The sequence below is a fragment of the Chiloscyllium plagiosum genome, unplaced genomic scaffold (genome assembly GCF_037043375.1).
Source record: "Chiloscyllium plagiosum isolate Xiang-an unplaced genomic scaffold, Cpla_swu_hap1 HiC_scaffold_12, whole genome shotgun sequence".
NCBI lineage: Eukaryota > Metazoa > Chordata > Chondrichthyes > Orectolobiformes > Hemiscylliidae > Chiloscyllium > Chiloscyllium plagiosum.
The window spans coordinates 50,659,861-50,677,276 of record NW_028270150.1 but is presented as its reverse complement, the minus strand read 5'-3'; the positions used below and the strand labels follow the sequence as shown (position 1 = coordinate 50,677,276).

The 17,416-nt window shown below is 40.7% G+C and overlaps 1 protein-coding gene across 7 annotated transcripts in view; it reads right to left on the bottom strand.

Annotated features, from left to right (window-relative positions):
- Nucleotides 1-17,408, bottom strand: part of nme7 (NME/NM23 family member 7) — a 140,129-nt gene extending 122,721 nt beyond the window's left edge. For 2 of the 7 annotated variants that reach the window (XM_043700893.2, XM_043700896.2), the window contains exons 1-2: nt 17,166-17,407; nt 179-286 (exon numbers count right to left, since the gene is read on the bottom strand). In XM_043700893.2, the coding sequence (XP_043556828.2) occupies nt 179-286; nt 17,166-17,168 (111 nt within the window). In that variant the 5' untranslated portion in view covers nt 17,169-17,407. Of the gene's footprint in view, nt 1-178; nt 287-17,165 lie in introns of all 7 variants that reach the window. The other 5 variants (XM_043700891.2, XM_043700897.2, XM_043700894.2 and 2 more) reach the window with 4 other exon arrangements.
- Nucleotides 17,409-17,416: the final 8 nt, after the last annotated feature.

Here is a 17,416-nt window from a genome sequence, read left to right as displayed (position 1 = left end):
ATTGAATTCTATGTCTATGTGGATATGTTGTTTCTACATTTCACTCACTTGCATATTGATACTAATTAAAGTTCTGCTATCTCCAGCTAAACCGAACAAAAGCAGAGGCTTGTTTTCAATCTAATGCAATTTAAGATTTATACAACACAAAAGCTGAAAAGCAAAACAAAACTCTTACCATTTCAATAGATCCATCTTTTGGATAAAAGAAAAACAAGTAGCGCCGAATTAGGCTAGCACTTGCATCGTACCATTCTGCTATAAAGGAAAACTGTTCTTCATGATCCTAAAAGAGAAAATGGGCAAAGGCAAGGGGCAGGAATGGTGGTAAAGAGGAAGATAAAAAAAACAGAAAATATTAACACCACAAGTGACAGCAAGAACAGAACATATAAGTGAATCAGTATACTTTTTAAGCAAACGTTTACCTCAAGAAAACTTGAATAAAAAAAGTCTCAACATCAGAAATATGATCCTGTGAGAATTACTGTGCTGGATGGAATATCATTGTCCCATTCCCTTCACCTTCCAACCCACCAGTCTCTACAATTAACATACCACTATTCTCCATTCCACAACCAAACATATCCTCCCTTCCTCTTTTGGCATTTCAAACGGACCATTCCCTTCATGACACCTGGCTCACTCTTCCTTCAATAGGACTTCTTCCTTATTAATTTTCAATCCTTCTAGTGACAGAGGTTTCTGCTCTGTCACTATGGCCTTGGTAACAGCATCCTCTTTTGTAAAGACAGATGCAAAGTATTCATGTGACATCTCAGCAACGATCCCTGTCATAGCCTAGATTTTGTTTGGGTCTTGCTGTCTATGAATGTGCGCTTTTTCAGTATCAAAGAATTTGCAAATCATGCTGAATATTGTGCCACCAGTGAGAATACCTATTTCTGACCTCATAATTGAGGGAGGGTCATTGATCAAGCATAAGGGCAGCAGATACATGGGAACATCACAAACTGCAAATTCTCCTCCAAGCCACTCAGCATGCTGACTTGGAAATATATTACCATTCCTTCACTGTTGCTGAACCAAAATCCTGGAATTCCCTACTTACCAGCATCATGGGTCTACCCAAAGCACATGAACTGCAGCAGTTCAAGAAGACAGCTCACCGCCACCTTCTGAAGTGTAACTAGGGATAGGAAGTATATGCTAACTAGCTAGCAATGCTCATGAACGCAAGTGAAAGAAAAGCTGAAGATAGTTTGGGTCAGGTCACTAACTGGAGGAACTCCTGCAGTGACGTCGTAGGCTTAATGATTGACCCCCTATGATTCGAAGCACTGAAAAGTTTTCTATCTGATTCATATTGACTAATTTTGCATGGACCCCTTTATCCCACACTTGGTAAAATGCTGCCTTGATGTTAATGGCTGTCACTCTCACTTTATCTCTGTGGAGTTCAGCTTTTTTTTATGGTTTTACAACTCTGTAATGAAGTTAGGAGCAGAGTCACCCAGGTACCACACAAATTGATCATGAGGGAATAGGTTATTCCTTTGCATGTGCCACTTCTGAGAGCACTGGAATATTCAGCACTTTCATTCATTTCTTGTTACTGCTATGATCCCAGCTCAGAGTAGAACTGGACAAGTGATATTGCAATTAAACCTGGCTTATATTATCATATATTTAATTTTCAGTTGATTAATGTGTGATTAGTCATGGAAACAACAAGACTGCAGATGTTCTTTATAATAAAGGAAAGGTTACGACACAAAAGGAAACAAATTAAATTCTATACATTACTAAAACTTGTTTCTGAACTCAAAAAAACTTAATGTATTTACATTGGTTGTCATAAAGCCAAAAGTATTTAAAAATCATTCCATTAACAAACAGTAGTCTGTAGTTACACACTTTCTGAACACCAGATCTAGGTCACTGTTCCATAAAAACATGCTGAAATATCAAACAAAATCATCACTGAACAGACACACATCAATCTCACTTTTAAAACAATCCAAGTTCTAAAAATGAGAATAGTTTTTATACACCTTTCATCATCACAGGTTGAATCAAATTGCATAAAATCAGGCTTCTGCGATGCAGGGGACCTTAAGGGAAAGTTAAAATGAATTATCTACTTAGAATCTCTGGCTGAAGCTAGAGACAAATGCTTCAGCTTTACTTTTTGAATGACGTGCTGGGTTCCCTATCATAGATAAGCCTTCCTCCCCGCTGTTAAATCGTTGTTTAATTTTCATCTCAATGTAAGACTGGATTTGGCAGGACTGCAGAGCTTAGATCTGATCCATTCATTGTCATTTCAGTTTATCCCATGTACAGCATGCTATATCCTTTGTTTAGATTAGATTAGATTACTTACAGTGTGGAAACAGGCCCTTCGGCCCAACAAGTCCACACCGACCCTCTGATGCGCAACCCACATAGACCCATTCCCCTACATTTACACCTTCACCTAATACTATGGGCAATTTAGCATGGCCAATTCACCTAACCTGCACATTTTTGGACTGTGGGAGGAAACCGACGCAGACACGGGGAGAATGTGCAAACTCCACACAGTCAGTCGCCTGAGGCGGGAATTGAACCCGGGTCTCTGATGCTGTGAGGCAGCAGTGCTAACCACTGTGCCACCGTGCCGCCCATAAAAATATCACTTATATAAATTATTTGGATGATAAAACAGAAAGCATGGTTAGTAAGTTTGCAGATGACACCAAAATTGGTGGTATAGTGGACAGTGAAGAAGGTTATCTAAGATTACAAAGAGATCCTAATCAATTGGGTCAATGGGCTGAGAGATAACAGATGGAGTTTAATATGGATAAATGTGAGTTATTTCATTTTGGTAATACAAACAAGGGCAAGAGTTATACAATTAATGGTATAGCCCTGCGTAATTCTGTCGAACAGACAAACCTAGGTGTTCAGGTACATAATTCTTTGAAATTTGCGTGATAGGAGATGGGGTGGTTAAGGAGGCATTTAGCATGGTTGCCTTCATTGCTCACACCTTGGAGTTTGGAGTTCAGACATCTTCTGGAGTACTGTATGCAGTTCTGGTTACCCTGTTATAGGAAAAGATATCATTAAACTGGAGAGGATTCAGAAAAGATTTACCAGGATGGTGCCAGGAATGGAGTTATAAAAATAGGCTGGATCAGCTAGGACTTTATTGTCTAGAGCATAGGAGGCTGAGGGGTGACCTTAGAGGTTTATAAAATCATGAGGGGCTTAGACAAGGTGAACAGCGAGGGTCTTTTCCCTAGTTTGGGGGGACTTCAAGTCTAGGGGATATATTTTTTAAGGTGAGAGAAGAAAGTTTTGAAAAAGGACATGGGGGCGACTTTTCTTTATACACAGAGAGTAGTTCATATATGGAATGAACTGCCAGAGTAAATGATGAATGCAGGTACAGTTACAACATTTAAATACATTTGGATAGGTAGATGAATAGGTTTGGAGGGATGTAGGCCAAAGGCTAGCAAGTGGAACTAGTTTAGTTTGGGAAAATGGTCAGCATGGACTAGTTGGACCAAAGGATCGGTTTCCATGCTGTATGACTCTACAACTCTGTTGTTTGGCCTGCAAGTAGCCCTGTGTTGCACCTTCATCAAGTTGACACTTCATTTTCACCTATGCCTTGTGCTACACTTAGCATGCCCTTCTCTATCTTCATTTATCCAAGACCAAACATGATGGCAATAGTAGAATATGTTAGATTGTGAGATCACAGATTGAACATGAAGACAATTATTTTGCAGATAATGTCCATGTAGATGCCCAATTTTGTACTGCTAGATCTGTTCAAAATCTGACCTACATAGCAAAGTGCTAGTACCACAAAACATGATGGAGGATATCCTCATTGTGAAAACAGGACCTTTTTGTCCCCTCAACCACTGCGTGGTTGTCACTCCTACAATACTACCATGGATTGATGACACATAGATTGGACAGGATGAGATCAAGTAGGTTTTTCCATCAATGTTCTCTCACTGGTTCTGTTTGGCTCAGCCTAGCAGTTATGTCCATTAGTTAGTAGTGGTACTGCCAAGCCACTTAGTGATGGGCATTAAAGTCACCCACCTGAACTACATTCTGTGCCCTTACAACCTTCAGGGCTTTTTTCAACATTGTCCAACATACAGCAGTATTGGCGAATGGCAAAAGGACTGCTGTAGGCAACAATCATCCCACATTTGATTATTAGAGGGAGTCCAAAGTCAATGGTGTAGTATCCCACAATAACTACCTCTCAGCTTTATGCCACTTGGCCAGTCTGTCCTGACCAAGTAGGGCACTATATGCAGGGATGATGATAGCACTGTCTGGGATATCTTCAATGAGTGTGGCCACTTTTTAATGTTAGCATCAGGCATGATTGGGATTGCAAGTTTACAAATTATGTTAAGTCCATGATCAAATGTTATATTGTCAATTTATTGCTTTAATAACATCCAAGTCTTGTGAGGTTTGAGAAGATTTGTAGCTCAGGTTGAGGTTTTGGATGGAGGTTTGCTTGCTGAGCTGAAAGGTTCATTTCCAGATGTTTCATTACCCTACTAGGTAACATCTTCAGTGGACCTCATGCAAAGCAATACTGAAAATTCCTGCTTTCTATTTATATGTTTGGGTTTCTTTGGATTGGTGATGCTATTTTCTGTGGTGAAGTCACTTCCTGTTCCTTTTTTCAGGGGGTGGTAGATTGGGTCTAACTCAATGTGTTTGTTGATAGAGTTCCAGTTGGAATGCCATGCTTTTAGGAATTCTCGTGCGTGTCTTTGTTTGGCTTGTCCTAGGATGAATGCATTGTCCCAGTCGAAGTGGTGTCCTTCCTCATCAGTATTCAAGTTCATTAGCCTATTAGTTCAAAGACCCTATACAGACAATTTACAGTCACTTACAAAATACCGAGCAAGGACTGTAACAAACACTACATTGGACAAACAGGCAGAAAACTAGCCACCAGGATACATGAACACCAACTAGCCACAAAAAGACATGACCCTCTCACAAGAGTATCCTCACATACGGATGAGGAAGGACACCACTTCAACTGGGACAATACATTCATCCTAGGACAAGCCAAACAAAGACACGCACGAGAATTCCTAGAAGCATGGCATTCCAGCTGGAACTCTATCAATAAACACATCGAGTTAGACCCCATCTACCACCCCCTGAGAAAAGGAACAGGAAGTGACTTCACCACAGGAAATAACATCACCAACCCAAAGAAACCCAAACATATAAATAGAAAGCATTGCTTCGCATGAAGTCCACTGAAGATGTTACCTAGTAAGGTATTGAAACATCTAGAAATTAACCTTTCAGCTCAGCGGGCAAACCTCAATCCAACATCCAAGTCTGCATCAGAATCAACTAGTGATGCTGAACCTCGGAGATTATCTGTAACATTAATAGAATTTTTAACATTATATAATATTCTCCATTTCTTTTAAAATATGTTGTCTGAAGGGGTGGTGAAAGAGATTTCTTTGGAAACTTTTAAAAGAGGATTGGATAAATACTTGGAAAATAAATTGTAGAATATTACAAGCCTTCACATGCACAATGGGTTGGGTAGCCTCTGTGCTACATCATTCCAGAATTCTTGGCGATTGTCTTGTTTTTCCAAGTATGGCCAGGTCAAGGTAACTTCATACAATGCTTCACTAATAGTTGTGGTTCAAATGGAGCCGCAGCATTGTACAGCAGCTCAATGAAAAGAGCAGGAACTGCAAGCACGAGAGATTGAAAAGGAGAAGTGGTAGATTGTAGGAGCTCATACCAAACAAACAGCACCAAGTAATATCATAGAAAACAGAGAAATGTTGAGAGCTGAGGAATCAGAGCCAAGTGCTTAATTTATTATGTATCCTAGTATTAACAACAATGTGTCTTTTATCTAAAAATACTAATTCTGTATCAATTTAGACTGACAATATAGTTAAACTGTGATTTAAATTTTGAAAACACAATTGCCAGATTCTACACATAAACAAGTACAAAAGCGACTATCATATCGGAATTTCAAGCCTTGAATTCAAATGTTTCTCTCTTACACTATCCTTCCCCTAACACCCAATGATTTCTTCAACCATAAAGTTTGCTGAATTATTCAACTTATAAATAAATTAAAACAGAATTTCAAAATTGTTGGACATACTTGTTATGTGAACTTAAAAACATTTCAATAATTTAACAGCTACATAGCACGACAAACTACTGCACCATCAAAACCAAATCAGCTGTAAAATTTACCAATGAGATCTCATCAAGTCTCATCAAATCCCACATTCAAATATTTAATATGCTGTCCTTTCTGGTCTTCTATGAAACAACAATCAGGGACAAATATTGCAATGGTGATAATAAGTTCAAAGTTAAAAACAAATGTAGCTTTTGATAGTTGAGAAAATCAAGATAAAGGCAGAGATTGGGAAAAGTGAGAAGAACATGAATAGTTTGAGCAAGAAATCACAACAAGTAAGAACAACGAAAAGATCCATAGTAATTTATTTTTTGACAGGAGATTCCACATGATTGTGGTCACAGGAAGGACATGAAATCCCAGGGCACTGGAGAGAGTTTTATTAAATGAAAATTGCACAGAATCTACACAGTAGTTCACACATTATCAAACCACAAACAAGTTAAAGTTTTGAGCTTTGAGATATGTATAATGACAAGTTCTCCTTTGTCATAATCCTCAAAATGTTTGCAATCAGAATCTGTGTCTACATATGAACATACAAAACACCAGCAAAAGATTTTGCCCCTGGAGCCTGCTACAGCAATCAATGAATTCTGGTTGCCCTTCTACAGGAAAGATGTTGTTAAATTTGAGAGGGTGCAGAAAAGATTTACAAGGATATTGTCAGGACTGTAGAGTTTGAGTTATAGGGAGAGGCTGAATAGGCTGGGGCTTTTTTACTGGAGCGTCGGAGTCTGAGGGGTGACCTCAGAGAGGTTTATAAAACGGAGGGCATGGATAGAGTGAATAGCCAAGGTCTTTTTCCTTGGGTGGGCACAGATTTAAGATTAGAGGGGTGATTTGTAGCTTGGGTGCCGGCTGTCATAGTTGTGGGTATGGTCGCCGAGCTGGGAAGTTGATTTGCAGACATTTAAGAAAGGAAATGGGAATCCCGTGCCAACTATCTAAGCGCTACCTATGAACAACTCCGATTCCTACATGGATGTCGAATGAATCAAATACTACCACTGTGTGTCAGATACAGACCACCAATCAACAACCCACAAGCCAGGGAAATAGTCAGGCAAAATGGTCTCAGGATTATCCAGGTTATGATTACAGACACACACACAGCAGACTACACAGGTACAGACAAGAAATTGCGCACCAAAAATCGTTAGTTTCAAAAATAACCAATCAAACAGGCCATCACCATGGGACAGAACAAAACCACATACAAAAAGAGAACAGCCACTATAAGACAAAATGACTAAGCTAACCAACAACAGAGAAGTCAACATCACAGACACCTGGATAAAAAACAGACAGCTTTCAGACATTGAAAAAGTCGTACTAGCCAAGTGACTCAACTACAATCACAGGGACGCAAAAATAAAAGACATCCAAGCTGCACTAGAATGTATGTTCAGAACTAACAGACTAACTGAAGAGGCACAATAAGCAGTCAGACAAACCATTATACCTCTACTAATAAAGATCTGGGCAACGGGGGAAACAATACACCCAATGCCACCCTCAACCTGTTGGCCACCTTTGTGTGTGGCTGCATGAAGCTGTGTGTGGATCCCCGGTACGCAAACACCAAGTGTCACTATGTACTGAGGTTCTACCTGTCCCCAGTGTTGCGAAGGATGGGCCTGGCCTCCCTGCCGCGGAACGCTCCGAGTAGTTGTTCCGTATCATCTGTCCTTCGTGGAGATGTTTGTGTACAAAAACACCTTTGACCACAAGTCCATCACGAAGTAGTCAGCATGTAGTATCCTTGAGACCCTTCAGGAAAAGGAGAGGGCGGATCCGATCGAGCGGTTCCCTGAGCAGACTGTCAAAGTCATTTGTGAGAATGCCTCATCACCAGAACTTTCCAACAAGCACCAAGACATGGCTTGGCTGGTGGTGAGAAAAGGGCTCTGCCTGTGAGATCCTTTATGCATGCTGCCCTCGAAGCGGCTGCGGGGGGATGACACTGTCACACACCTCCTTCTGGAATGTGCCTATGCAGAAGAAGTCTGGAGAGGAATGCAGTGGTGTTTGTTGAGGTTCGTCCTGAGCAGCGCTGTGACGCGGGACTCTGTGCTCTACGGTCTGTTCCCCGGGACACACACCAAGACGAACATCAACTTTGCCTGGAGGATCATCAACTCAGTGAAGGACGCTCTCTGGGTGGTCCGAAACCTGTTGATCTTCCAGCTGAAGGAGTTGACCCCAACTGAGTGTTGCAGACTGGCACATTCCAAGGTCCAGGACTACGTGTTGAGGGATGCGTTGAAGCTTGGGACAGCTGCCGCCAAGGCGTGGTGGGGAAAGACCACCGTGTAATGTCTGCCTGCCTAAGCACAGAGGTCCGACGCAGTAAGGGGGCTCCGCTGAGACCCCTGCTAAAAATGTGGATAGTAATCGTATAGACCTGTATTATGAATGATTATTCTGTCGCTGTATGCCAAGAAATGGAATGGTTACGTATGTATGGCATGACCAATTGTACAGATCATCAAAATATTTTATGAATAAAGTATATTTTTGAAATTTAAAAAAAAGTGTACGTTTACTAATAAAGAAAATACAAATGAACAACCTTAATACCAAAGGGAGAGAAGCCCTAAAACACTCAAATATGAGAAGAACATAATCATAGTACCAGGAGACAAGGGCAGAATAACTGTTATCATGAACAAGACCGAATATATTCAGAAAGCAGTGAAACTATTTGCACATATCAACATCCACCTACAGAGGGAGTGTGACCCCACATCACAGCTAACCAATATGTTAAACAATACACCACAGAACCTACAAAAAAAAGCGAACTAATAACCAGGATTGACCTACAAATGATGAAACCAGAAAGCAACACTCCTAGATTTTACAGACTACCCAAAGTACACAAACTAGACATACCACTTAGAACCATAGTGGCACTCCCTGGAACTCCAATGCATAAACTGGCACAAGAACTTCAACAAAAACTAAAATATCTTATCAGCGGATCTAAATACTCTATATAACCATCTCAGGAATTCCTAGACAACATCAAGAACATAAACACAGTCAAGAACGAAGCAATGGTCTCATTTGATGTGACGGCACTGTTCACTTCAATTGACAAAACTCTAGCCAGAGAGACAATAGCCAACCTCCTGGGCAAGCAAAACAGACAACACAACAGGAAACCTATCAACAAGAATTGCATACTCAACCTACTAGACCTATGCTTGATGACACACTTCACATTCACAATCAAATATGTGAACAGATCAATAGAACATCTATGGGCTCACCCATCTCGGGGTTCAGAGCAGAAGGGGTGATGCAAAGACTAGAACAAACATTTCTCCCACAAATCCAATCCAAACTCTGGATCAGATATGTGGACGACACTTTTGTTATCATTAAGAGAACAAAAATCGAGAACACACACCTGACGATCAACACTATGTTCACAGGAATCAGATTTACGAGAGAGGAGGAAACCAACAATCAGCTTCCATTCCTGGATGTGATAATAGAAAGAACACAGAACGGTGAATGCACCACAAAATGTGTACAGGAAAGCCACACACATACACCAATCAGGTCCTACAGCAACCTGAACACACATGAGAAACTGCATTAGGATCCTGATCAAAAGAACTACAACACACTGCAGCACTCCTGACCTAAGGAAGGAAGAACAACACCTCTACAGAGTATTCACCAAGTTATTCCCGCAACTTCATCCATAGATGCCTAACAGACAAACAACGCAACGAGGACATGCCACGACCTAACTCACTAGCAATGCTACCTTACATTAAAAAAAGTACCTGAACTGACAGCCAGACCTCTCCGACCACTGGGATTCATGACATAATCTGACAGCCACACTCAAAGACTCACCCTGATAAAAGACCCTATATCAATCATGTACAAGACAAATGTAGTTTACAACATTCCATGCAAAGACTGCAAGAAATACAATATAGGACAAACTGGCAGACAACTAGCAATCTGCACCCACAAACACCAACTCGCCACTAAACGCCACGACCAGCTGTCTCTAGTAGCCATACACACATATGTCAAAGACCACAAATGCGACTGAGACAACATAACGATCATTGGACAAGACAAACAGAGGACAGCCAGAAAATTTCTAGAAGCATAGCACTCATCCACGGACTCCATCAACAAACATAAAGACCTAGATTCAATATATGGCCACTACAACGAATAACCAGAAGCGACAACCAGAAATAGCAGGAACAGAACCAAATAAATTTTAGAACCTGTGATATCATTCAGTCCTTGCCATAGTCGCTGGGTGTCTGTCTGGGTCTCTAGTTTGGATTGGTATTGGTCCTTGATGTCTTAATGGCTCTGCGAAGGTCATACTTGGATTCATTATACTTGAGTGGGTCTCCAGATCTGAAGGCCTCATGCGTGGTTTTTAGCAGGTTCTGTATGTCCTGATTCATCCAGGGTTTCCTGTTGGGGAACACCTGGATTGACTTCCTTGGTATACAGTCCTCCACACACACTTGCTGATCAAGTCTCTATGTGGTGGCATACTCGTCCAAAGTACCTGCGGACTGTTTGAACATGGCCCAATCAGCTGATTCCAGACAGCACCGCAGTTGATCCTCTGCATCCTCCAACCAGCACTGGACCTGTATGCAAGAGGGGGTCTCATGCTTGAATGGATGCTTGTAGATCTAGTGCCAATCAAGTGAGCTGCTTTCTCCTGGCTGGTGTCAAGCTGCTTTAGCATTGTTGGAGCAGCACTCATCCCAGCAAGTGGGAATTAGTCCATCACAGTGCTAACCCGTACCTTGTAGATGGCAGGCAGGCCTTAGGGAGTTAGGAGGTGAGTTACTCACCACATTATTCCTAACCTCTGATCTGCTCTTGTAGCCACTGCATTTATATGGTGAGTCCAGTTGAGTGTCTGGTCAATGATGTTGATAGTAGGGGATTCAATTGTCTCTTATTGTCTCTTATTGGAGGTGGTCAATGCCTGTCATGTGTGGCACAAATGTTACTTGCCACAGTCCTCTTTAAAAAATAACTACTAATCTACATGAAAAGCAGTAAAAAATATCCTTAGACTTTTCTTGACTGCTAGCAACAGCCTTAATTCCTTTCCCATCATCATCTACCCTCTTAATCCAAAACTCCACTGTCATCAAAACAAAGATGAATGGCTCAGTTGCCTTTGGAACAGTTCTCCTTTCCCAATAACTATGTAAAATTGTAGCACTTTTACTACTGTATTCCAGACTTTATTCTCTCATATTTTAACTTAGTTTGTCTCCTGCCTTCAAGCTCAACTCATCTATGACCTAATGCTTGCTCTTTTTACAAAAAAAAGAGTTGATTATTCAACTCTCCCTATTATACCTTATTCTTTTTGACATTACAACTAGTTCACTCTTCTCAGGTATTGGTCCCTTCATATCATTTATCCCCTGTTTCAAAGCATCCACCCACAACTATCAGCCTTAAATCTACTCAGCCTTCTCTTTGCACGAAATGTTACTTTCTCCCAACCAAAGCCTATTCCATTTTCCAGTAACTGTCCACTAAATCCAGTCAGTACTACATCTAATTGTTTTATTTTTTCACAGAAGGGGAGTGTCACTGGCTAGGCCAGCATTTGTGGTCCATCCCGAAATGTCCGACAGAAGGTGATGATGAATCACCTTCTTAGTCCATGATGGTTAGGTACACCCACAATGCTATTAGGGAGTCCAAGATTTTTACCCAGCGTCAAAAAAAAAGGAACAGCGATATAGTTACAAAATGGTGTGTGACTTGGAAGGAAACTTGCAGGCAGTGGTGCTCTCATGCCTCTGTTGCATATATTCTTCTAGATGGTAGGGTTGTGGATTTAGAAGTCACTGGGGGGTCATGGCAAGTCCTCGAAAACATCGAGTATGACAACATCTTTCTGCCTTTTACACCTCTTCTCAACTCTTTCTGATATCTGGCAGGCTGGAATAAGATGCTGATGATGTAAACATGCACCCCTCAGTTCACCCACTTATCCACTCTTTCACAAGTACCTTCCTTTTCTGTTTTTTTTGTTTCAGGCAAACAAAGACTGGTGCCACAGCAGTTCAAAGAGTAAGCAAAAGAGCAACAGCACAAAGTGATGAAAAACCATATTGCTTCATCTGACACTCACTGAATTTACCCTAGAAGTTAATATAGAGTCAGGATTAGCACATAGTGAGTCACTGGTGTGGGCTGCAAGTCAACCAGAGATAAAGGATGGGTTCAACTCAGAGGCAAGATTGTAGAGAGTATTGCTGCATCAGAGTCAGATGAAAACTTCAAATGGGACAGCACTCAGAAGGCTGTTGAATGGGCATACACACCAAGATAGTGGCAGCATTAATTGGCATGCCAAACAGCCTTCTATCTGTGTCAAGGAGCTTGGGGGAGCCCAACTTTAAGCTGACAATGAAATCATGCAAAACATCTGCTCTACCTCCCATAACCAGGGACATTATTCTCCCACATCTGTTGCAGACTGTTGTGACAAGTAATCAACTTTTCTGTCACTCCTGTGAGGATGCAACAATATACTATGCGGCTTTATGCGTGACAAGTAGATAAATAACTTGCAAAAGGACATAAGGAGGGTACAAAAAGATAAATTAAGTGAATGGACAAAGATCTGACAAATGGAGTATAATGTAGGAAAATGTAAAATTGTCCATCTTAGCAGGAAGAACTAATAAAACCTAAAATGGTGAGAAAGTACAGAGTTCAGAGTTGCAGAAGGATGTGGATATCATGGTGCGTGAGTCACAAAATACTAATATGTTGGTACAACAAATAACTAGGCAAGCTAACAGAATGTTACAATTTACTGCAAAAGGGAATTGAATACAAAAGTAGAGAGGTTATGTTTCAATTATACAAGGAAGTGGTGAGACAAAATCTAGTGTACTATAACAAACACTGCTGGTGAACCAGCAGGTCTGGCAGTATCTATGGACAGAGAACAACAGAATTATCATTGAGTCAAATATGGCTCTTCTTCAGAATTGAGAGGGGTTAGCAAATGTCTTTTTTTAAAATACTTTTGACAGAGGCAGAGAGACAAAGAGAACAGATGGGATCGAGGCTCAGTGCAAGAGTCAAACAGTTGTTAAATGGTCGTGAAAGAGAAAAATGTATGAAAAGGAGCAAATGGGTTTTCTATTAAGAGCAAAGGCAACAAGAAAGACTGGGGGAGTGGGATAGTGGAAGAAAAAAATGGAGGACACGCTGTGGTCAGGTTCTGAAGTTCTCAAATTCAGTATTGAGACATATAGAGGCTGTAAAGTCTTGCTAAGCAAGCAAAGTGTCATATTGATAGGAAATCCAGATAAGATAATGCCAATCCCCAAATATATTTGATTTCAAAGTTAACTCTAAATAATAGCAAACATCCAAAGTAAGAGATAAACAACTGAAATCTACATGCACAGTTATATCTTAGCTAGCACAGCTCACATGGCATTTCTCACATTAACTGGGCTATTACAGAAAGGAAGATTAGCGTGGAATGGAAAGTAAGAAGATTTGAAATTTGAACAAAATTATTGGAAAAAATCTGAATTGCTGGAAAGACCTCTTCTGAATAACAGCAAACTTTGTGCAAGTCAGTTCACTGAGCTGGAAGGTTTGTTTTCAGACATTTCATCACCATGACTAGGTGACATCATTAGTGAGAGTCTCCGGTGAAGCACTGGTGTTATGTCCCGCCTCTCTATTGTCGGTCTTAGTTTCTTAAGGTGGGTGATGTCATTTCCAGTTGTTTTTTTCAAGGGAAGGTAGATGGGATCTAAGTGGATGTGTTTATTGATGGAGTTCTGGTTAGAATCAATGTCTCTAAGAATTTTCGTGTGTGTCTTTGTTTCACCTGTCCTAGGATGTGTGAGTTGTCCCAGTCAAAGTGGTGTCCTTCTTTGTCTGTATGTATGGAAACTAGTAATAGTGGGCTGGGTCTTTTGGTGGCTAGCTGGTGTTCATGTATCCTGGTGGCAGGTTTTCTGCTTGTTTGTGCTAAGTAGTGTTTTTTTACAGTTCTTGCATAGTATTTTGTAAATGACATTCACTTTGCTGGTAGCACTGAATGGATCCTTTAGGTTTATTAGTCGCTGTTTAAGTGTGTTGGTAGGTTTGTGGGCTAACATGATGCCAAGGAGTCTGAGTAGTCTGGAAGTCATTTCTGATATGTCTTTGATGTAAGTAATGAGGCTGTGGGTTTTGGTTGCGTTGTGTCTACTTGTTTGGGTTTGTTTCTGCGGAATTGGCGGATTGTGCTCATTGGGTACCCTTTTTTCTTGAAAACGTTGTATAGATATTTTTCTTCTGCTGTTTGTAGTTCTTGGATGTTGCAATGTGATGTTGCTCATTGAAATAATGCCTTGATGCAGCTCTGTTTGAGAGTGTTGGGATGATTGCTTCTGAAGTTAAGTACTTGGTCTGTGTTTGTTGTTTTTCTGTAGACACTGGTTTAAAGCTCTCTGTTAACAGTATGTTCAACTGTTACGGCTAGGAATGGAAGTCTGTTGTCATTCTCCTCCTTTTGTGAATTTTATGCCTGTCAGGATATTGTTGATTATGTTGCATGTTTCCTCCAATTTGTTCCATTTTGTAATAACAAAGGTGTCATCCAAGTAGTGGACCCAAAGTTTGGGTTGGATAGATGGGAGGGAAGCTTGTTCAAGTCTCTGCATTACTGCTTCCACTATAAAACCTGATAGTTGTGCTCCCATGGGTGTTCCGTTGTCTTGCTTGTAGGTTGTGTGATTGAATGTGAGTAGTAAGGCACAGGTCCACTGGCTTGAGGATGTTGACTTTGCTGATGAAGTTAGTGCTGTCTGGTATTTGTGGTCCTGGATTTCCTAGTAGTGATGCCAGTGTTTCTTTGGCCTGATCGATGTTAATTAATGTGAAAAGATAGAAGAGTGTGAAATAATAGTTTCCTTTGACGTTACAGCCCTTTTCACATCGATTGACATCAACCTGGCCAAAGAAACACTGGCATCACTGCTAGGAAAACCAGGACCACAAACACCAGACAGCACTAACCTTATCAGCAAAGACAATATCCTCAAGCTAGTGGATCTGTGCCTCAACACCCACTTCACATTCAATAACAAAACCTACAAACAAGTCAAAAGGAACACCCATGGGATCACCAATATCAGGTCTCATAGCAGAAGCAGTAATGCAGAGACTTGAACAAGCTGTCCTCCCTTCTATCCAACCCAAACTTTGAGTCTGCTACGTGGATGACACCTTTGTCATCACTTAACGGAACAAATTAGAGGAAACGTACAATGCCATCAACAATACCCTGACAGGCATAAAATGCACAAAAGAGGAGGAGTAGAATGACAACAGTCTCCCATTCCAAAACGTGACAGTTGAACGTACAGTTAACGGAGAACTTCAAAACAACATCTAAAGAAAAGCAACAAAGATTTAACTTCAGAAGTAATCATCCAACACCCACAGAGTGTATTTCAATAAACTGCATCACACTGCAGCAACTAAGGACTACAAACAGCAGAAGAAAAATATCTATACAACAGTTTCAAGAAAAACAGGTCCCTAATAAACTCAATCTGCCAATTTTCTCAGAAACAACCCCAAACAAGCAAACACAATGCAACTAAAAACAATGGCCACATTTTATTACATCAAAGACATATCAGAAATGACTTCCAGACTACTCAGACCCCTTGACATCACGATAGCCCACAAACCTATTAGACACTTAAACAGTGATTAATGAACCTAAAGGATCTATTAGATACTACCAGCAAAACTAATGTCATACATAAAATACCATGCAAGTACTGTAAAAAACACTACATGAAACAAACAAGCAGGAAACCTGCCACCAACTAGCCACCAAAAGACACAATCCACTATCACTAGCTTCCATACATACAGACAAAGAAGGACACCACTTTGACTGGGACAACACGCACATACTAGGACAGGCAAAACAAAGACACGCATGAGAATTCATAGAGGCATGGCATTCTAATCAGAACTCCATCAATAAACACATCCACTTAGATCCCATCTACCTTCCCCTGAACAAAAGAACCAGAAATGACATCACCTTCCCCCTTAAGAAACCAAGACCAATAAATAGAGAGGTGGGGCATACCTCCAGCGCTTCACCAGAGACCCTCATTGATGACGTTACCTAGTCATGGTGATGAAATGTCTGAAAACAAACCTTCCAGCTCAGCGAGCTAACTTACATACTTCATCAACCTGGGCTACAAATCTTCTCAAAAATTGCAAACAGCAAAATATTTTAAACTAAATGGATGGGGAAACAGACTGGATAAATGGGTTGAGAACACACTTGCAGAGTCCATAAGACAAAAATGTTATAGTTTTGATGAAATATCACATTTCGCAGTAAGTTAAAAGAGGAGGGAAAAGGCGAAGATGACGCAGAAATGACCTCTGCTGTTATAGAATTCAAAATACGGTATTTTAATAGGGGTTGTGGAATCTTTACAGTTTACCAAGTGTTTAAAATAAATGCACATTTAACGACCGAAGTCGACTGCTTCCAAAGTGTCAATTAACGTGAAGTTCACAAATGATTTTCCCCTGACACGGTTAAGCAAAATAAACCGCAAAAATAAACGAACAATCCCAAGGACCTAAGCTATCCCATTTCCAAAACAGGAGATATAAGGTCGATACTCTTTTGTAAATTCCCACGGTGCTGCTGTAAATCGATGGCTGTTCTCCCTCCTAATCCCCTTTTTGTATTCACATAGTTTGTTTTGTTTTTGACGAGCAAATAGGAAATGAATTAAAACGAGCCCAGGGTAAACGCGCAACGCTCAAAGGACCTGCCAGATTTCTGAGGGGTCACCTGGAGGATAGTTTACATCTACATTTAAGGAAAACATCCCCTATCTGAGGATGTCCACAAGGAGCCAGCTCTCACCATCTTGACAAACCCTCAGTCAACACCACCACGTCCTCCTCTCGCGCTGGTTCTGTTGAGCTGAACGGCCCATAGCAACGGCCCTCGAGCACAGGATGTCAATCCACCTTCTTGCTTTTTTAATTTAAAGCAGAGCAACACATTTTATTGCTCATGTCTACGATTGTACAGGACTGCAAAAGTACAATAATTTCTCTATTTTTATATCGAAGTGGTTATTTGGGGAGCGGGTCAAAGGTCACCGGAAGTTG